We start from the raw sequence: 22,635 nt of genomic DNA, 5'->3' as shown, positions 1-22,635 counted from the left end.
CATGTGGGATCTTCCCAGACCAGGGCTCGAACCCGTGTCCCCTGCATTAGCAGGCAGATTCTCAACCACTGCGCCACCAGGGAAGCCCCATCCACTTCTTAATTGCAGATATCCGAGTAAGGAACAGCCTGCGTAAGGTTCACAGCAGGGATCAATCAACTGTGAGGTTCAGCAACCTCAGCACTATCGACATTTTGGACAAGTTAATTCTTGTTGGGGGCACTGTCCTGTGCTTTGTAAGATGTTTAGCAGTATCACTGAGCTGTACATACTAGATGCCACTCCTGATACTCAAAAATGTCTCCAGACATTGCCAAATGTCCCCTGGGGGCAAAAGTATCTCCAGTTGAGAACCACTGGTGTAGAGAAAAGATTGTGATTGACTAATTTGGATGGAATGCTTTGTCCTGTCCAGTCAACTGTGACCAGGGGACAGGAATCAGGAAATTAGGACATAACTCTAGCTAAATCTATGTTGCTGTTCCTTTAAGGGGTTCTGGGAAATCCATCCACTAAGAGTCTAACGCATTGCAGAGATTCTCTCTACAGGTTGGCTTCTATAGCTTTGCTCTTTGTTGATGATGTTAAACTGTTTATTTTTTTTTTCTTTTTTACTTTTGTCTGTTGGTATTGAGATTTCTTGTCTTATTTTGGAAGCATGTCTTCTGTTTTCAGGTGTTTCTGTTAGCCTTACAGTTTTCTGCCATCTTCAAATAAGCCTTAAGTTCATTCTTGTTTAATCTGGATCAGAGCTCCATTTTTCCTATTCAATTCCCTCTTATTAGTATAACCTGAAAACTCCTAGGCAAACGTGTGGGTCTTATTGTGTCTGTCCTTTAGGGAAAAAAGTGTGGGAGGCCATGATCATAACCAAATACATTATGCTCACTTGCTTATATATCCTGGAAGTCTAGGGCCATATTAGTGGCTAAATAACAAAGACTTAGAGGAGCAACCCTCCCCCTTCACTATCATAAGGTTTAGTATATTTAACAGTCTGTCTAGGTAATATACTTGAAAGTCAAAGGACCATGAGTCTGTTTGAAGCATTCTGTTAAGTCCCCCAACCCACTGGCCTGGAGAAAAGATCAAGATCCCACCCCTTCCTTTGAGAGATAGGTTGCACTGAGTTATTGGTAGGACAAAAGAGAAATCCTATAACACAGTATCTTCCTTCTGAAACAATAATAGTTGAAAGATCTGCACTTCCAGGGGCATGGTGAGAGCAATAAGATTCCCTCTTTGGGAAAACTTACCCTGGTTGGAGCAAGGGCAGGGAGGTATAACAGAATATTGGAGCACTAGCAATGGTAAGGTAGAAGAGGGCTTGAGGAGAAGAGATTCCCAGTGACAGAACAAAGAGCTCCCAGGAAAGTAAGCAGAGGAAACTGTGTGGTGGTGACAGTATAACGGCAGTCATCCCAGAGTTGTGTGCAGTTGAGAACTGGTGTCTCTCAAAATGCAGAAGCTGCACCTACTTGTGCCTAGTAGAAAACACATCATGGGCATCAATCCCCAACAAAGGTGGAGGCACAGACACCTACCAGCAAACAGGCAGTTATGAAAAGGGAATGATAACCCTGTTTTGAATGGACTTGCATTAATGTATTTCCATCACTGATTGGTGATATGGGGGGAAACAGGTGCTCAGGAGGCAGGTTTTACGGTTCAGAGAGGACATATCAGTTCCGTTTCTCTTACCTAAAGCATGTTTTTGGAAAGAGCTTCTTGGCGCCAGGGTAGGAAGAGAGGGAAGCTAAGTTAATAATTATATACCAAGGCCCCAAGCATTTTTATCACTTCTAAATAAACATGTAGCATTGTGAAGGACCGAAAGATAAATTCAATATATCCTTGCTCTCAAGGAGCTTACAGTGTAGTGGGGAATGGAACAATTGCACAAATAGACTATAGCAAATATACAAGAATGCCACCTTGGCTAAGAGGAAGAGGAGGTCACGGGGTTTTGAGAAAATCAAGAATAGTGTTTTAACCAACTGAGTATATCAGGTAGATTGGAATAGGGATATTTCAGGGATGATTTCAGGAGCTCAAATCAGAGGCAATGAGACTCTGAATGAGGGTAATAGCAATAAAACAGAAATGAGGGACTAGATTTATGAAATGTTGCATAGCTAGCTTCTTCAAGATTTGTTAACTAATGCACATATGGGAGATGATTGAAAGGGAGGAAACAAAATGTTTGAGCATTAAGAATGGAAATATAGTTCACAGAAGTAAGGGGGGGAAACAAAATGAGGTGGAAGATGGCAAGCTTACTTTCTGAGATGCTGCTTTAAATACAGCATACAAGGGAATTCCCTGGCTGTCCAGTGGTTAGGACTCCGAGCTTCCACTGCAGGGAGCACAGGTTCGATCCCTGGTCAGGGGAACTAAGATCCCGCAAGCTGCGTGGCACGGCCAAAAAAAAAAAAAACAGTATACAAGAGGTTGGTGATTACATAGGATGAGGCCATCTTGTCTTATTTTTCCCCAGTGAAGACTCCTGTCTTTTCATTCTGTCTGTTCAGTCATATGTCTGGTTTGTAGACACTCTGTGCAACATAAGTACTTATGCTTTGAAAGCCAGTTCTTAGGATTCAAGCCATCACCGCCCACCTCCACCATGTCACCTCTTTATTTAGCTTTAGCTCCCTGTGAGTAACTCGGACACCTGCAGTTTCATTTTCCTCTACGTGCTGACGAGATGGAGATGAGCTTGCCCAGCTGGAATGTAGGAGTACTCCATTATTAAAGCTCTGTCGAGGGAGGAAGTGTTGCCTGCAGACACTTGAGCTCCTACCAAAGATTGTCTATCTTTTTTTTTTTTTTTTTTTTTTTTTTGTCTTCTCAGCACAATCTGAAAGTACCTGATTTGGATGCTGGAAAAATAAATTTACAGGTTCAAGACACCATTCCCTATAAATCAAATGAGGCACTCTTACTAAATTGAGTCTCTTCAGCTCTTCTCTGAATTCTCCACATGTCAGCATAGAATTGCCTCAATCTTCCTACCTCGACTTTGCACTCATAAACTTCAGTCTCATTTCTGACAGGTTTTATTTACTTGAAACTATAATGTATTGTTGTTTAACATTTTTTTAATTTACTTTTTTCTATTCACAAAAGTAATATGTACTCATTGCAAAAATTACTTGATTTGGAAACTAAGAAAAAAGGTTAAAGAAGAAAATGTGTGACCTGTCCTCTCATCAATGTTACCATTTTGGCCTAGTCGTTTTCCTCTTATGCACATTGTTTTTTAAATTTTTTTATTTTTGGCTGTGTTGGGTCTTCGTTTCTGTGCGAGGGCTTTTCTCTAGTTGCGGCAAGCGGGGGCCACTCTTCATCGCGGTGCACGGGCCACTCACTGTCGCAGCCTCTCTTGTTGCGGAGCACAGGTTCCAGATGCGCAGGCTCAGTCGTTGTGGCTCACGGGCCCAGTTGCTCCACGGCATGTGGGATCTTCCCAGACCAGGGCTCGAACCCGTGTCCCCTGCATTGGCAGGCGGATTCTCAACCGCTGCACCACCAGGGAAGCCCTACATTTTAATTTTAAAACATAGCTGGGATCCTACTGTGTAAATGGTATAGTTTTCTGATATTTTTAACTATTATAGTTTGAGAATTTTCTTATATAATTAAAATTATCTTACTTTTGATAGCTGCATGAAATTTCATAATTGTAGATGTTATATTTTTCTTTGTGTATAACTCCTACATTGATTGCTTAACTCTTTATAACAAAAATTTCCTGGGCTATGTATATATATGCCTATAGTCACAAGAAAAAAAGGAAAGAAAAAAGGCTAAAATTTACACAAAGGAAAAAATTACATAATTCTTAATTCAAGATTTCTGCTTATACTTCTGCTGTGAAACATATATATGTTTGATTAAGAAATATAAAGTTTTATTTTGACAATGATTATGTGAAGTATTTATGTATGCTTAAAGGAAAGAAATAGAGAGCTATTTTACTTATCACTTAAGGGCTTCTGAGTTAGGTAGAGTTTCCCTTTTTATTAACAAAATTAATACATATTTATAAGTGCAAATAATTAGAGAAATATAGACTATAAAAAATATAAGTGTATCTTTTTCCATCCCGCTACCAAAAAGTATATAGTTTTCTATGGCATATATGTTATACACTTCATGTACTTATATCTTTTAAGGGAATTACATGATTCGTAGTGTTCTACATTTGCTAAGTTAATATTAATGACACCTTCCCATATATTTACATATTCAATATTTCAGATATTTTTTCTCATTTTATTATATTAAGTAGAACTCCCAGAATAATACTGAATAATAACAATTATAGTGGACTTCTTTGTCTAGACACATAAAGGGCCTTTTGCATTAGTATGCTCAATATATTATCACCTGTTTACTGTGCAGAAAGGAGGATGCTTTGGTAGTGGAGAACAGTTTTTCACTCTCCCACAGATGTATCTCATGCCTGCCACAGTTTCACCATAGCCTCTGCTGAGTCTATACCATCATCTAGGGATCAGCAAGTTCTCAGTGCCAAAACCTGTTCTCCCATGATATTGCAGGTGGTGACATGATCTGTTAAGGACTTCCCTAATGGATACCATTTGTGATTTTTTTTCCTTTTGCTAATGTTGTCTCTATTCTCTGATCCCTTAGCATATATCCCTGGGTACATCAACAACCTGAGATTCACACAATGTTCTGCAAATTTTACAGGCAAAGTCTATCAAATCAAAGAAATAATAATTCCTACTTTATGTAAAATGTCCCTCCACGTGTCAACTTAAAATAGAGAGGATCTAAAATAATGAAGAATCTTAACTTAGCAAAAGGAAATTGAATAGAAGTCAATAGATGTGAGAGTGGTGACAGTGGAAACTGGAAACAAACTAAAATATTGAAGTTGTAAGCACTTATACCTGCCCAATTATAAACCGATGCTTTTAGCTTTGAATTATTCTCTTTGAAATGCATATTTTTAATCTTTCTGTCCATGGAGGAAAGAAATGTCTTCCAGGAGTTGGGGGCAGGAAAGGGTATTCTGATCTTGAAATAATGTGACAACATTTCCAAAATGTGTTTGCTCTAAAAGATGCCTTCTAAGCAAATGTTTGAAAATAGGGACTTCCCTGGCGGTCCAGTGGTTAAGACTTCGCCTTCCAATGCAGGGGGTGAGGGTTTGATCCCCGGTCGGGGAGCTAAGATCCCACATGCCTTGCAGCCAAAAAACCAAAACATAAAAAAACAGAAGCAATATCGTAACAAATTAAAGACTTTAAAAAAAATTTTTTTAAAGAAAATAGTTGCGAACATGAAATTTCCATTCATAAATATGAGACACTCCTTTTTGAAACTTATTTCTTGAAGAGTGCATTTTGACCAGAACAAATGTGTGAGTTATATGTGTGAAAAGCTGAGAAATTGTAAATATTATCAGTTCTGGTTAAATGTGTGATTTGCCTGTGAAAACATTTTTTTACTATCAGCTTTGTGTATCCCAAAATGAACTATAGTTCTCAAGTATACTGAAGTAATACGGACACCATTCAAGGAAAGTAAAATGCCATCCTGAGTTAAATCATGTCTAAAGTCGTGACTTTTTTTCAGAATAGTTTTTTCATGAATTTTCTCTTTCAGGGATAAGTATGATCTTGATAAACTGAATCAAGCAACATATCAGGGAGAAAAATAAAGATACTTAAAACAAAATATACCCAAATAATTATCAAGAAGTTTCTCCCACATGGGACTTCCCTGGTGGTCCAGTGGTTAAGACTCCATGCTCCCAGTGCAGGGGGCACAGGTTCAATCCCTGGTCAGGGAACTAAGATACCACATGCTGCACAACATGACCTAAAAAAAGAAAAAGAAATTTCTCCTACATATAAATTCTAGAGGGAGAGACAAGGATGGATGGGGTCTTTTCAGCCAGTCAAAAATTCTACCTAGAAACTGATGCTTCAGAATCAGGAAGGAGAGGGAATCTATCACAGCTCCCATTTCAGTCAAATTCCTATATGAGGTTTCTTGAATTAATTTGTACAATTCCAAGTTTGGCAACTTTTATTCTAAATGTTTTGTTTTAAATCTAAAAGTACAGTGGTAAAAGTATATAATATAATAGAACTGCAAGATGTATTATCTCTCAATTTGGGCATTTCCTTATTTGCGGTTGCTAATTAAAATAGAAAAATGTTTATTGGTGAAATAAGTCATTTATGAGCCTTAAGTCTTAAAGATGGCCATATGTTTTATATCTGTCAAAATCAAGAAAATTATTACAGAAGATGCATTTGGGGGATATGGAAAAGGCATGTTTTAATCCATGCAAAGAGTCAGTTATTTCTTTTTTTTTTTTTTTTTCTCTTGGCCGCGCCACGCGGCATGTGGGATCTTAGTTCCCCAACCAGGGATCGAATCTGTGCCCCCTGCAATGGAAGCGCTGAGTCTTAACCACTGGACTGCCAGGGAATCCCTAAAGAGTCAGCTATTAAACTAAAGCTGAAACGACTTAAATTTCTTATGAATAAAGTTTTCTAAATCTTCTCTATTTGCTTTTAAACAAAAAAGCTATTATGTCTGGCTTGATATTTGGAGAACTAAATGTAAATGATAACACGAGATAATAACGGAAATATCTTTTGAGGAGCGATTTTGTGAAGATTAGCTGGATTTGTAGATATTGTTCTACACAAACTTGCTCATTTAAGTTTTCAGAAATGTAATTTTATTTCTTTCTCTAATAATTTTAGTATGATTTGATTGTGTTTTAATGTTATATTAATTTAGTTCTAACTTGACATTCCTAACTGGTTTTTGGAAATTTATGAAATATAACATTGAGGTAGAAATACATGTGTATGTTTGTGTACGTGTACATATATATATGTGTATATATATATACGTGTGTATATATATATACGTGTGTGTATGTGTGTGTGTTCATCCATATGTAGATGTATATATATGTGTGTATAGACATCAATAGAGAGTTCTCCAAAGGTCTCCCTAGAAACTGGAATTCAACTAAGGTAAATATTAAAATGTTTTAAAATCTTTGTGTGTGTGTGTGTGTGAAAAAAGTAAGCAGGATCAAGTTATGACTCTAAGGAAAAGTTGTCTATACTTTAATCCCCCAAAATTGTAAAAGCTGGAGAATTTAAGGTAAAATTCCATTAATAAGAGTTTGTCTGTTTTATCTATGAGTTACTATTCTCTGTTAGTTGCATGAGAATGCCATCTGAGGAGCTAAATGCTCTGGGTTCATGATCCTTAGTGTTTCCCTGGATGAGGTTATATTTTTCTTTAATTTTCAGAGATATTTGTATTACATTCAGATGATTTGAACACCCTGTTTGGATCTATACTCTATAAAATCAACTTGAAGTTTCTTAAACCGCCATGGGGGAGGGAAATGGTGCATATTTGTTACATGATGCCCCATATCTGCACTGTGTATTTTTCTCCTCATCTTATCATTTTGGAAAAAATCCTAAAGTAGGAAAGAGAAACATAAATGCAAACTCTGTGCATCTTTGATGAAACTAGGAAACATCTGAAAGCCCCAACCACAAATAGGAAGCGCTGCCAATAGCAGTGAGGATCAAAGCAAGGATGATCACAGCTGCAAACCACAAAGACACACGCACAGAGCTGGCAGAACACACAGTGAATGGGCACATCCAGAAGTGCAGAAGAAACATAATTTAGTTTGCAGCAATGAGAACAGAGTCCATGGGCTGCAGGCCTGAGCTTCCTTGAAATGAGTTTGATGCTTACACAAGTAGAACTTGCAGAGCTGACCAAGAAATCAAACAGACCACCACCCTGCAGCAAGTAATTTCAAGGAGCAGAAGGAAAACTCTGCGTTGTTAATTGCTAAAGAAAAGAGAAAAAGCCACACTGAAAACTCTGTGTCATATGGAGAATTCCTGCTAGCCTGGATCACTGCCCTGGCTCATTCACCATACAGTGAATCTCCTCCAAATACAGTCCAGAAGAAATCACCTCTTTCAATGATAAGCAATAGTTTTAAAAATTGTACTGAACTTAGTGAATGGATGAAGAAGATGTGGTACATATATACAATGGAATATTACTCAGCCATAAAAAGGAACGAAATTGAGTCATTTGTAGAGACATGGATGGACCTAGAGACTATCATACAGAGTGAAGTCAGAAAGAGAAAAACAAATACCACACATATATATGGAATCTAGAAAAATGGTACTGATGAACCTAGTGGCAGGGCAGGAATAGAGACGCAGACGTAGAGAACGGACTTGTGGACATGGCGGGGGGAAGGGGAGGCCGGGACGAATTGAGAGAGTAGCACTGACAGATATACACTACCATGTGTAAAATAGATAGCTAGTGGGGAGCTGCTGTATAGCACAAGGAGATCGGCTCTGTGCTCCTGTGATGGGGAGGGTGGCAGGGAGGCTCAAGAGGGAGGGGATATATGTATATGTATAGCTGATTCACTTTGTTGTACAGCAGAAACTAACACACCATTGTAAAGCAATTATACTCCAATAAAGATGTAAAAAAAAAAAATTGAACAGAACTTAAAGTTACCCTAAAAAAAGGAGGAAAGAAACTAGAAAATTAAATGGCAGATGACAAGCTCCTTCCTCCATTAAAAAATTTTTTTTCTTCCAGTTTTATGGAGACATGATTAACATATAGCACTGTATACGTTTAGCATAATGATTTGACTTGCATGTGTCATGAGATGATGATCACAGTAAGTTTAGTGAACATCCATCGTCTCATAGAGAGGCAACATTAAAGAAGTAGAAAAAAAATATTTTTCTTTGTGATGAGACCTCTTAAGATTTACTCTCTTAACAACTTTCATCTATAACACACAGCAGTGTCAATTATATTGATCATGTTGTACACTACATCCCTAGTACTTATTTAACTTATAACCGGAAGTTTGTACCTTTTGACCACCTCCATCCAATTCCCATGCCCCCCACCCCCTTGCCTCTGGTAACCATATTTTTAATTACATTTTACAACTGTGTTGTGTAATCAATATATTAACATCATATATTAAAATGTTTCTTTTACCTAAAAGTTGTTTTTTTTCTTCTGATTTTAAAAAAATTAAAGCATTGTCATGGGCCCAGAAAGGATTGTGGGCCCTACGTACTGTCTCTACTAAGCCTTAGTCTGCCTGGGAGGATGCAACAGAGCTCCAGCGAAGGACAACAAACAAGGCTCAGCTGTGAGCCAGCTCCTCGAGGGCAGGTTCTTGTTCGTTCTCGTGTCCCTAGCACCTCAATGGAATAAATTTGCTTATTCTCCAAATATTCAGTACCTACTCTGTGACAGGTCCTGCACTGAGTGCTGAGGATACAAGGATGAGATGCTGCCCTTGCCCTTCATGTTGGTTTCAGAGCCAATGAGGCTGTATCTATTAGGAATCTTTCAGCTGCGGGGGAAAATCAAATACATCCAAAAAACTAAAACTAGGGTTAAACAAAAAGCATATTTATTAGTTCACATAAATGAAAACATCCATGGTATACCTGGTTTCGGGATTGACTGAATTTAGGGATCAAGTGACCATAACCAAACAACAGTGAAAGTTAAGCTCTCATATGCCTGGCACAATTCTGAGCCTTTTACATGTATCCACCCATTTAACTCACAACAAACCTACAAGGTAGGTAGTATGATTAGCTCCATTTTGCCCAGGAGAAAAGTGCAATATTCAACTTCTCTCCGGTTCTCTGTTCTGCCTTCCAGACTGTAGGATTTCTTCTCAAATCCTCCTAGTGGACCCAAATTTATTAGTTATTTATGAGAGAAAAATTCACAAGAATTACTAAGAAAGAATATGCAGGACTTGGTGACTCATTGGATGCAGGGATTTCGGCGGGTGGTGAAATTCATGTCTTTGATTGTAACACTTTCTAAGGTGATTAACGGAGGAGCATCATGACTTTTGAGAAAAGAGGAGCACAGTTTTAGATGTGTTTAATTTAGTGTGTCAATCAGATACTCAGATGACTATTTTTTATTATATATCAGGTCATTCCAAAAAGTTACTTAAGAAACTTACATAATAAGAAATAATACAACAAGATAGAAAAAAAATAAAAGAGGAAATCAGGTTGGAGGGAATGACTCCTCTGTAATTACTGCCACCCTACTGGATAAAAGGTCCCATTTCTGGGGCTCTTATAGGACCTTATATTTCTCTCATTATAGCACCTATTTAAAATTTTATTACAATTTCCAGCTTAATATAAGTTCCAGTTTAATATAAGTTCCATGAGGGCAGCACTCCTGTCTGTGTAATACACCATCCATCCCCATCACCTAGCACAGCAAATATCAAGTGAATGAATGAATACATGAAAAACCTTATTTAATCTTCCTAACAGACCTGAAAAAAGAGAATTCCCATTCACCAGCAGTAAAGTTCAGCTGTGAAGATGATGTTTTTTCCATGTACTTTGCCACCTCTCTATTTAACAAGGATACAAATGAACTAAAACAATTCACCAAAGAAAGGCCAAGATTGGAAGGAACATATCACAAGGAATGACTGAATAAAAGCAGCAATGTTTAGCCTAAGGAAGAGATGGTGGGAGAAATCCTACCTAAGTCAGTCCTGTGTGCCCTGCTGGAGCTGGACTCCAAGGACACGCACATCATAAAAATAAAGGAATTTTGGTGTACAGATGTTGCAGAAGTGAGGCCAACTGCCACATATGGGAAACCATAAAAACATATTGTGATCTTATAAAGTTTCCTATCAGTTAAAGTTGTTCAAAAATAGAGTTGCCTAAGAGGCAGTGAGTTCCTTGTCACTGGACTTTTTCAAATATAAGCTAGCTAAGGATAGGCTGTAAAATGGTAAAGGATGTTTAAGTGTTGGAAATGCAGGTGGGTTCAATGGCTTTCTAGTTCTGTTCAATGCTGAAGTTATATGATTCAACTCTCAGTAAAGGGAAGTGAAAAGGATCTCCAGTACTTAATAGAGGAAGACACTTCCTACCAGGAATGTAGTCTTACCCATGCAGGAGGAACATCACAGCAGAAAAAATGCAGGCAGGTTGGATAATCCTGCCCATTGTCTTCATCCTGTTTTCACTATTCCTTTTTTTTTTTTTTTTTTTTTCTGCTTTGGTTCTTCGTTGCTGTGCGCGGCTTTCTCTAGTTGCGGTGAGAGGGGGTTACTCTTCGTTGTGGTGCACGGGCTTCTCACTGCGGTGGCTTCTCTTGTTGCAGAGCACGGGCTCTAGGCCCACGGGCTTCAGTAGCTGTGGCACGCGGGCTCAGTAGTTGTGGCTCGTGGGCTCTAGAGCGCAGACTCAGTAGTTGTGGTGCACAGGCTCAGTAGTTGTGGTACACGGGCTTAGTTGCTCCACGGTATGTGGGATCCTCCCAGACCAGGGCTCAAACCCGTGTCCCCTGCATTGGCAGGCAGACTCTTAACCACTAAGCCACCAGGGAAGCCCTATTCTGTTTCTTTACACTTTAAGATCTTACTTCAGTTCCCATGTAGACTTTCTTGCAGAATGGAAAATGTTCTGACTAGCTAGCTAGATTGTTCTAGTTCACTTACCAGTTAGACTTCTCAGGGAAATTAATGAATTCAGCACTCAAGTTAATCAGTGTTTTCAGAATTTGGTTATTGCTGATTAATCCTTTTCAGCCTAATCATGCTGGAACACATAATAAATTTGCATTTCTGATCTTAAAAACTGAGAACGAGTCTCTGAATGTTGGTAATCCACCAGTGTGCCTCCCCCCTGGTTAAAGCAGACACCTAAATGTCACATATGCTGGATGACAAGTTGGATCTCTGTGTCAGTGTCTCCATTCCCTTTAGTTTCTAGTAATAGTAATAATAATGATAGCAGCGACGATGAATAATGCAATGTCACGAAGAGAACTATTAAAAAATTAAGTCGCTTTTGTTTTAACTTGATTTTTATTATTTGCTGCGGTAGAAGCATCAGGAAGGAATAAAAAGTAACATCCCCCACCAAAGTTAGCCAAGCCTTTGGATTCCTAGGGGTCCGGGTCCAGGGTCTCTGAGCCTTTGTGTGCTTCCCAATGAGCTATCAAGCTATTTTATGTGAGAAACGTGCATTTGAGCTCTCAATTTTGTGCGGGGGTTGAAAGGGGGAAATTGGATTTCCAAGGATTTGAAATGGAACAAGGATTTATTCTTCTTTGGGGATAGAGAACCGAGCCTGTTCAGACCAGCCCCTCAGTGATGGCAAAACCTTGAAATGAGTGGCTGCCGGGAAGGTGACATGGTCTGTGCACTAAGGTTTGGAAGCCTGGAGGCGGAGCCCTGAATTTCTCCAGAGGAAATGGAGCTACTGCAGAGCCACCCTCCATGGAAAGACTTCTGGTTCAGGGCACAGAGCTTGACAGGCGGACCTCTGGGTTGTAGGATGAGGCACCAACCAGGACACTGGTACCCCAACAGTGGCATCATGTGGTCATAAGAAGCAATAGCAGCAGAGATACACAGTCTGAGAGACACTGAGATGGTGTGAATCCCCTGGTATAATTGCACAATCTAAGGAAGTGGAAGAGCCCTAAAGTGACTGGAAACAGACTTCCTACCAATTGTAGCAGGTAGGGGCTTGGACTCTTCTAATTGAATCCATAGAAATTTATTTAAAACGTCACCGTTGAACTCTGGTCCCACTTTAAGTCTCCAACATCCTCATTTAAAGCACTCATCCTCCCCAGTAATTATCTGTATCCTTAGTGTTTTCCTCAGAGCCCATAACCAGAAGGCCCTTCTAGTTCATACATTTACTTGTTTTTATCTGGCTTATAAGTTTACTTCTTTATTGCCTGTCTTCCCCTTACTAGAATTTAAGTCCACGGAGGCAGGGATCTTGTCATTCTTGTGTGTCACTGTATCCCCAGGTCTTAAAATAGTGCCTGGCAGACCCTCGGAATTCAGGAAATATTTGTCAGATGAGTGGACAAATGGATTATATACCTGAAACAAACTATGTTCCACGTACTGTGCTAGGCACTTAACATCACGTAACCTCGTATCAGCTCAGTAGGGGCTATCACTATCCCTTTGAACAGCTGAGGGAACTAAGAACCCAAATCATTAACCACTGAGCTCTACTGCCCCTCACCATTCCTGTTTCCCATCCCTCTATTTACCTTTTCCAAGAACATTCCCTCCCTTTCCTCCTTCAGGTTAGGTTGTGTCCCTTTCCCCTTTCCTCTCAAAATAACCTATGTATAACTATCACTGCACTTACATCAGTCATTATATGTTTGTATCTCCCTGCACTCTGAGGTCCTTGAGTGCCTCCGAAGGGATTGTCATCTTGGTGTTCACGAGAGCTACTATAGGGCCTGGAACACAATAGGTACTCAAAGTATTTTCATACAACAATGACTGAATGAATGGGTGGATGACCACACTCCTACCCCGAGCCAACCCCCTCCCACTTCTCCTTTTTTCTGTGATGCTCATGAGGGCCTACTGTGCACCAGGCATAGTATTAGGTATGGGAAATACAGAAATGAATAAAACAGTCTCTACTGCAAAGAAGCCACAGTCTAGTGGAGCTGGGGTGGTGGCGGGAGAGTAATGGCAAACAATCACCATTAGTGCAGTTAGCGCTGAAGCGTGCAAGTGGTGCTTTGGGAGCAAGGAAGAGAAGCATCTGGCCCTAAAACAGGGGTACCTTGCTGACTTTTGTAGGGCAGTAGAGATGAGAGTGGGAGCACAGGGCTCATCGTGATTCAGTAGTAGAATGAGGGGAAGTGGCAAGAGGTGAGGCTACAAAAATGGGCAGGTACCAGCTCATGAAGGGCCTTGAAGGTAACGTTCAAGAACTTGGACTTTATTCTGAAGGTGATGGGGAACTGTTGAAGGGTCTGGATCAGGAGGGTGATGTGATCAGATTGGCAGTTCAAATAACGGTCAGATGAAAGACGAAGCCTGAAACAGAGCAGCAGCAATGGGTATTAAGAAAAGAGAAGAGATCAGAGTTATCAGCAGGATAACTGTCTCCATGTGGTAGGGGAAGGAGAGAGAGGAGGAGCCAGTGAAGACTCCCAGGTTTCTGGATGGATGATGGTGTCATTCACTGGTAAACAAAACACAGGAAGAGGAGCAGTTTTGAATGATACATAGTAAGTGCTCAATAAATAGCTGTTGAATTGAACTTAATTCAAAGGTAGAAGACACGCTGCTTCTTTTGGACGCATTTGGAGTTTGGATTCCTTTTCAAATACAACTCAAGACAGTGGTCTAGGGGGTATGTGGCCCATAGGAGAGCCCCAGCAGTGGGAGTTAATGGAAGAATACCCAGAATGAGAAGAGGGCTAAGAACAGAATCTCGGAAAACCCAACTTTTAAGAGGTGGTAGAGGAAGAAGAGACTAAGGGGAAAGCCACAAGTTGACATTTATTGAGCACCTACAGCAAGGGACTGTACTAGATGCTGGGAAAGAATTATGATTGTGTGTCCCGAGGAGGAAAGTGCTGAAGGAGCAAGTAGCCAGAAGGATATGTCTATGTGCCACTGGGGGAGAGCCCAGGATTCAGTGGAAACTGGAGAGATCACACAATGATCTGTTTGAAATGGAAGCCACACTCCAGGTTCCAACGTCTGTCTTATTCCTTGCGTCGCCTTTCCCCCACCCCTTCACATGGAGTCCGGATTAGGTGCCGTGACTTTTATTGACGGTGAGTGTAAGCAGGTGTGAGTGGCTGCTCTTTTAAAGGACACAGGGTGCTGGGCTTAAGAAGCCAGGAAGGGAGGGCCAGCGCTGGGCTGTGGATGCAGGATTCACTCCTTATTTGGGCCGGAACGCTGCATTCTGAGAGGAAGATTTATTTCGGGGCTAGGCATCGGCACGGGGGAGGCAGGCAGCACCGGCCATCAGGCCGCACTCTCTATTTGGAGCACAGCCGCTGCTGCTTCGGCAGCCCCAGGTCTCCCGGGATCTTCCTCGGTTTCCTGCGGAGGTTCTGGCTCCTGCTTAGACTCCGACTCAGGCTGGGCTTCCGGCTGGCCCTCAGGGCTGCGGCCAGGCCCAAGGCGAGGAGGCTTAACAGGCGTGGGGGTTGGCGCTGCAGGCCCTTTCCGGCCTGAAAAAGCCCTTCGCAAGCTATGTACCAACCCGGCGCGCCGCAGCCGCAGCGCCCTGGACTCCACGGGCTCCTCCTCGTCTGAGCTCTCCCCACCTTCGCCCTCTGGCTGCTGGGGGCCAGGTTCGGCGGCCTGGTCCGCCGGGCCTAAGGGCTCCGGCGCCTTCTGGAAGGCCTTGGCCGGGATTTCAGCCTCCTCCTGCAAGTGATGGACACAGCACTGGCCCTGGCAGCCCCCTATCCCGCACCAGCCTGAGCCTCCCTCCTCAATGACACCAGGGGAACCCACCCCACCCTTAGCCTCCGCAGCCCGGACGGGAAAGAAAAGGCAGGCGTGGGTTGGAGGGAGGTGGGGAGAGCTAGGGCAGGGGAACTGCAGAAGTCTGTGGAACCCGGTTAGGGACATGAGACAGGATGGTAGCCGCAGGGGCAAGAACAGGAGGAGGGGGCGAACTGTCTCGGGATGCACTTCCACCACCGTTCTTTTCATCTGGGGATGGGCTGGGACTTGGAGCAACTGCTGTGGACGTGGCCTGGGCGGGCTTTGATTGGCTGGGTTCAGGCGTGTGAGGGAAGGCTGGGGCTCGGCGGTGGGGAGGGCGCGAGGCCCTGGAAGTGGGTTGCACGAGATGGGAGGAGGGTAGGGTCAGGAATGTGGGTGTGGTAGGCGGATGGGAGGGGGAGCCCCCAGGTGGTGGCCCGCAGGAAAGGCCCCGATCAGGGGACGCCTGAGGTCACTGACCTTGAAGAGCAGAACGTGGAGCTTCCCGCGCGCCACCAGCAGCCCGTGGTTGGCCTCCAGCCGCTGCACCTGGGCGGCTCGGCGCACGGCGCGCTCCTGGGCGGCATCGGCGTGCGAGCCCACGCGCTCCGCCTTGGCGAGCAGTTGCGCCAGCGCGTTGCTCGTGGTGTCGTGGCTGCGACTCAGCGCGCCCAGGCGACTCTGGATGCGACGCACGGAGCCCGCCAGGCCGCCCTGCCTCTGAGCCAGGCCCCCCTGCCGCTCGCGCAGCGCCTCCAGCATGGTGGCCAGCTTCTCCAGCAGGGTCACCACCGTGACGGCGTGCACCGGGCCCCCAGCCGGCGCTCCGGGAACAGGCCCCGGCTCCAGCGCGCTCTCCCCCATGCTCCCCGACTGCCCTGCCCTGGCTCTCCCTGAAGCCGCCGGCTGCGCTCTGGGCTGGGGCCGCCTTCCCCGGCTCCTCCCCAGCTCCGGCCGTGACTCAGGCAGGCGGGGTTGGCCTTCCCGGGCGGCGGGAGGGAAGGCGGGGGGACGGGATGTTGGTGGTGGGGTCCTTCGGAAGCGCTCCCCCTTTCTGCCGCCCCGCCCCGGAGACCCTCGGGGAAGCAGGTTGGCCCGGGATCCGCCCCACCCAGCCCGGCAAACTCTCTCGCTCTGAGTGTGAGTTCCCTCCCCCACTCCAATTCCCTGGTGTGCCTCTTTCTGGAAAGTACTCTCCCCACTGCAGAGGGCGAGCCATGGAAAATTTTGCTGTTTGCATCGAGTGGGCAGAGAAACTATGTTAGCAAAGCAAAGGGGTAACCAAAGGGCCTCCGCAGCCTCCTGCCCTGGCCTCCCAAGCTTCAAAGGGTTGCGTTTGCGCCCCAGGCTGGGCGCTGTAGACAGGGAGGTTCTTGGATGTTCCGCTACAAACCTAAGACTATTTAAGCCTGAGGCCTCGCTTTGGGACCCAGCAGGCCCCGCAGTGTGGACAGAGGAGGGGCGGAGGGAGTGAGGAGGCATCCTCTGGTATTTTCCTAATAGTCATCACCAGGGTTTGGCCACAGGCCTCATTTCCTGCTTCTCTAGTTCCTACTGTTGTGTAGCATTACCCTGTTTTCTTTCTTCTAGTCCTTTCCCTCTCTTTCTTTAAGCCAGTCAGAGCCTAGGTCCTGCACCCCAAGCTTGGAGAGCAGGCCGGACACCTCTTCCTGTGAAACCTTTAAAAGTGTTAGAGTAGGTTCTGGTATGTCTTTGTTCTCCTGGAGGCTAGTTGTGACTCCCACCTGATGTTTTTTAAATTTTCTTTGGAAATAGGTGAGAATATCTACTGAGAGTGAAGAAGATTTAAAATTGCTGCCTGGAGGGGGAGTGAACATAGAGAATCCAGTTAATGATGTGGGTCATGGATTCGTTATGTCATCAGAGACAACCCCACGCCTTGTCTCTAGCAGTACTTGGTAAACTGATGGTAGGCACAGAAATCCAAGCAATCCATTGATCATGACGATGTCTCTCCTTCTGCTTCTCCTCACCCAATCTCTGAGGGCCGCTTGATGACTATGGAAGAAACTGTCATTCGGGGGATAGTTACGTGGGCCTGAAAAGACCTGAGGTCCGATTTACACAGAAGTACAGCAGAGGATGAGCAGTTATTGCCAGAAATCTGGTGATGCTAAGTTAATGACCAAATTCTACAAATACAAGTTCATGCAGCCTGACCCCCTCTGCCCCTTGGGAGCCTAATGGGAATCACCATCTCCTCCAGTGGATCTAGATTTGCTCAGAGAGACCCATCAGTGCCAGTTAAAATACTTTCAAACTAAGGGAACAGAGAACCCAATTTAAACAGTTCTTAAACACAGGAAATCCAATCCAAACATAATTGAAAAAGACCATGGTAGAGTGATGCTTAAGTGTGGGTCAGTCACAGCTCTCTCAACTATGCCCTCTACAGGTGTCAGCTTCATTTCCAGACGGGAAACAGGGTGGTTACAGCAGTTCCAGGCCTCACATCTCTGCACAAGATCAAGAGAAAAGAGGGGACCATCTTAAAATTTAGAACATTTATTTCCCAGAGGCCCCCAAGAATTTTTCCAGTTGCCTTCCACTGAATTAAATGGCCATGCCAGAACCAAATTCTATGGCTCTGCGTTGGTGGGCTTAAGCATGAGTTCCTTAACCCATCACTGACAAGAGAGCTGATAATTACCTTTTGACAAAGTAGGCCCACTTCTAGAGCAGGGTAGGGTCAGCTTGCCTAGGTGCACATGGGTGGTTTGGGTGCAAAAGTGGTTATCTATGTATAAAATCTGAGTACTGCTAAGGATAGATAGTCAATCGAAAATATCTGCTACAGGAAGCCTGTGAAAGAATCACTAGCCTTGAGGATTGGTACTAAAGAAGTCCAGTGCACTTGGAAACAAGAACTATGTGGATAGATATTTTTCAAAGACCTGCTGAATTCCTCTCTGGATATGCAGAACAAGGATGACCTTAATATTTAGCAACAAAGCCACTGATGATTCCACTGATCTTCCCAAAACTTCAACTATAAAAGCCATAGAAACTAGCAGATATTGGAAAATAGAAGCCCATGAGCTGCATAAAAATAACTGGGGGCAACCCAGAAGAATGCCCTGAGTCAAAAAAGCCCAGATTGATGGAAATTATAGTAGTATGACCTTGATCACAAAGTATCCAAGAAAAAACCATATTACAGTTTCCAATAAGGATGGAAAGAAGAAAAGAGAGCAAAGATGCAGAATGATACCCTCTAAGGCAGTGCCACCTGATCTTGTTTAAAGATTTTATTTTCTCCATCAGGGATGTGACTGGGACCCACCCCTCAAACTCCTTGGTATGGGTTTGAAAAATGGAAACCAATTGGTGTCGGTTTATCGTGTCACCCCAAAAATATATGTTCAAATCCTAACCTTTGATACCTGTGAATACATTCTTATTTGGAAATAGTATCTTTGCAGATGTAATCAAGTTAGATGAGATCATGCTAGAGTAGGGTGGGCCCTTAATCCTATATGACTGGTGACCTTACAAGAAGAAGAGAATCACACAAGGAGAACACCATGTGACAATGGAGACAGAGAGTGGAATCATGCTGCCACAAGCCCAGGAAAGCCTGAAGTGTCCAGGAGCTGAAAGAGGTAAGGAAGGATCCTCCCCTAGAAGCTTTGGAGGGAGCGTGGCCCTACCAAATTCTTTAAAAAACTGAAACAAAGGTATTGCCCGCCCTGCTTCTCAAGGCTTCTTTTCATACATTGGCCTGTCCCCTTCCCAGAACATACGTACTATGAGGCAGAGTTGTCTTTATTTTAAAAGAAATCACTACAGCTTTCATGAGGGCTGGACCTGCCTGGAATATATCTGCCTAACAAAGATTGACTTGACGGTGGCCCCCTGCCTCTGCCTGTATCTGCTCTGGTTACTTTAAGTGAAAAGAAGCTCAAGGAAACCTCTGAAAGAGACGGATCAGGTTACGGTGCCTTAGATGATATCATTCAGCATCCTTATTTTCTTTTTTTCCTCAGTGGTCAGGTGCCCCACTGTATGATGTTGCAAAGGTGCCCTGAAACGAAAGTGACAGAGGCACTGCAGCTCTTAACATCATACTTGAGGGGAAGAGGATGTTCAGTCAGGTCCGGGGACCAGCCATGAGGGATGCAGCAGATGGGGGCCTCCTGGAGTAGTAGTACTTAAGCCCATGACAGGTAGTGAAATGTGTGTGATATCTCCCACCGCAACAAAGAACATCAACTAATGGGAGTGTTTGGGCTTTAGTGTCCAAATTTGCTCCACCTTGGAATTCTTATACATTCCACATCTTGGGTTATCCAAAAGGCCACATACTTTGAATAGGGTTCAGAGGCGCCTCAGTGACTGATCCTGGCCAAGTTACAAGTCAGCTCCTACCCCTTGGGCCCTATAAGAAAGATGAGACTTGAGGTCTGTGTGTGATTTCTGCCTCTCCCACCAAGACGATTTGGGGAGAGGGAGAGAGATGGCAGGACCTAAAAGGAAAAATGTAACAGAAACATTTAGGCAATGCTTCTGGCATCTGAGAATTATACTGCTTTTGAAAGATAATTGCTGGCTTACTAGTAGATGCTAGTGGAGAGATTCACCAGAGGTTGCTGGATTGTTTTGTTCATTGTCTCGCATAGCAATGCAGCCTAACAGTCTTTGATTATGCAATGGAAAAAAATCTAAAAAAAAAATGAGAAATGGCTGTGTGAGTTAATTGTACAAGAAACACCCTTGACCCTGAGCCTCACTTTCAGCTGCCAGACAAACAGGGACATCTTCCAAGGACCTAAGCTTTGAATTAAAAGTAGCAACATGCATAGTAGTTTGTATCTGGTAAGCAACAAGTAATTACTGTATAGCACAGGGAATTATACTCAATATCTTACAATAACCTATAATGGAAAATAATCTGAAAAATATATATATAACTGAATTGCTTTGCTGTACACCTGAAACTAAGACAATGTTGTAAATCAACTATACTTCAATTAAAAAATAAAGTAACAACGTGCAGCACAGGCAGAGCCACCCATTCAACAGGTTACGAGCCTCAGTGGACAGGCATTACCTTCCACCCTTTGTCACAGACATCCTGCCTACGGAAGGGGTAAGGCCATTCCACACAATGAGGGAGCTCTGTGCCTCTGGCAGTGAAAAGAGCTATAAGTTTGGAGCAACAGGAAGTGAGAATCGGTTCGAACTCCAGAAATCAAAATAACCAAATGGATGGAAGATCCTGGAATTATACATTATGGCCAAGAGGTTTGGGGATGGCTTTTATGACAAGAATCAGGCATATTATTCCCTCAAACCACTATTTTTTGTATCTCATATTTTAGAAGGTTGAGTAGTGTCCCGGAAAAGGTATGTCCAAGTCCTAACCCCAGTACCTATGAACGTGACCTTATTTAGAAATAGGGTCTTTGCAGATATGATTAAGGATATTGAAATGAGATCATCCTAGGTTTGGGGTGGGCCCTAAATCCAGTGGCTAGAGCCCTTATAAGAAGAGGAGAAAACAGAGACACAGAAAAGAAGGCCATGTGAAGATCGAGACAGAAATTGGAGGGCAACCCCAAACCTAGGAACACCAAAGATCGCCAGCAGCCACCAGAAGGTAGGAGAGAGGCATGGAATGGATTCTCCCTCCTGAACCTCCTGAGGGTGCGTGACCCTACCAACATTGATTTTGTACTTTTGCCCTCCAGAACTGTGAGGGAGTATATTTCTGTTGTTTTAAGCCACTAAATTTGTGGCAATTTGTTACAGCAGCCCTAGGAAATTATTACACATATGAACAGCCACCAGAAGGATTAGGGACACAAAAAGCAGTTTTAACAACCAAGTAAATCAGTCAATATGCCATGAATGGAATCAGAGCATCCTGCACCTGAGATGAAGCTGAGGAACCCAGAACTTTGGAATCTGTCATTGCTGCTGGAGCCAGTTGTCAGGGTGTGGGATTTGAGCTCCTCCTGCAAAAATGTCCTGGGACATTCAAAAGGCAAAAAGCCTGGAAGTGACTGAATAGACTCTATTGAACCTCTTTCTGTAATCTGAGGAATTCAGTGGGCCCTGACACGGGGAGGCCTGGCCTGGATTTGAGTTTGCATTCCTTGGCAAATCACTCAGAAACCACCATCAAAGCCCCCGCAGGCCTCTATCTTGAGCTAATATGGCATTCCTCTGACCCCGGAAGTTATTTTACCACCCACATAATAAAGGACAGGGCAGATCATTAGGGACTGGTGTGCCCTACCTCTCATAGGCAGGCTCGTGGAGTGAGAGGTAGAATGAGGCATTGAAGACGGGTTTGACCAAGATGCCGTGGGCAGCAAATCCGGACTGGTGGTGACTTACAGAAAACTGTATACAGCTGGAGTCTTGCAGCTATTTTCATCTTCGTACAAGCATTCCCCTGTGTCTCTGGGGCTTGGTCCAAGGTAGGAGAAGTCATTAGGAGCCACCCAGTATCTACCACAGCTAGGAAATAATTTGACTCATAAAATTTAGCATTGCATTAGTTGAATGGTGTTTACTTATGAGATTTTGTTTGAAGAATAACTATCATTTGTATGGTGTCAAAAGGAGAGAGAGTTAGGAATTCCCTGGCAGTCCAGGGGCCCGGGGTTCGATCCCTGGTCGGGGAATTAAGATCCCACAAACCAAAAAAAAAAAAAAGAGAGATAGCTGCTAATCAATTCAACTACAGAAGTGGAAGAAGCGAGCCTACCCTGGGCAAAGAATAGCATTGGTTCATCCATCTCGTTCCACTTGAAGGCGAATGGCATGGTTTAGGAATGTTGCACAACACAAAGTACCCTATTGAATATTTTTTATCTTATTTGGATTCAGTGGATCTTAGAAGAGAAGGCTCTCAGAACCAGACCATATGTATAATAATCCATTCACTAAGCCAGGCTGGTATGACAATTGAGAGGCTTTGAAAAGGAAAAAAAAAAAATGTTTTAATAGGTCTGCAAGCTTACCCATTTAATCTGAGAGGTAGTACGATCCCTGAGACTGGTAGAATGGTCCTTGAGCCTGGTACCCCAGCTTTTTGGTATCAAATCCCGTCAAGTTAAGTGTGATGGTATCATGGTAACCCACTGAGTCCTCTGGAGGTAATATATGACGCAAAATCAATCTACTACCAGCTATTCAACTTGCTGGTTTGACAGAGCTGCAGCTTAACCATGACTCCTCCTTCTTGTGGGGAGCTGGATAGAGGAAATATTAATTCACATAGGCAGAGT

General features: G+C 43.4%; 1 protein-coding gene across 1 annotated transcript; it reads right to left on the bottom strand.

Moving 5' to 3' along the window:
• Positions 1–11,940: 11,940 nt before the first annotated feature.
• Positions 11,941–16,485, bottom strand: CAVIN3 (caveolae associated protein 3). The gene is made up of 2 exons (XM_007172854.3): positions 15,857–16,485; positions 11,941–15,313 (listed from the first exon to the last, which is right to left on the bottom strand). Exons 1-2 carry the CDS (start codon positions 16,238–16,240, stop codon positions 14,906–14,908), a joined length of 792 nt encoding a protein of 263 aa, XP_007172916.2. The 5' UTR covers positions 16,241–16,485; the 3' UTR covers positions 11,941–14,905.
• Positions 16,486–22,635: the final 6,150 nt, after the last annotated feature.

Source organism: Balaenoptera acutorostrata, chromosome 9, assembly GCF_949987535.1.
Source record: "Balaenoptera acutorostrata chromosome 9, mBalAcu1.1, whole genome shotgun sequence".
Taxonomy (NCBI): Eukaryota; Metazoa; Chordata; class Mammalia; order Artiodactyla; family Balaenopteridae; genus Balaenoptera; species Balaenoptera acutorostrata.
Note: the sequence above shows the minus strand (reverse complement) of the source record. Positions and strands in the feature narration are given on the sequence as shown.

Bases quoted from the DNA above. Each gene is read 5' to 3' on its own strand.
- CAVIN3 (XM_007172854.3), bottom strand. From the start codon at position 16,240: ATGGGGGAGAGCGCGCTGGAGCCGGGGCCTGTTCCCGGAGCGCCGGCT. The intron at 15,314-15,856 runs GTCAGTGACCTC...CATCACTTGCAG, and splicing joins TCCACGTTCTGCTCTTCAAG to GAGGAGGCTGAAATCCCGGC.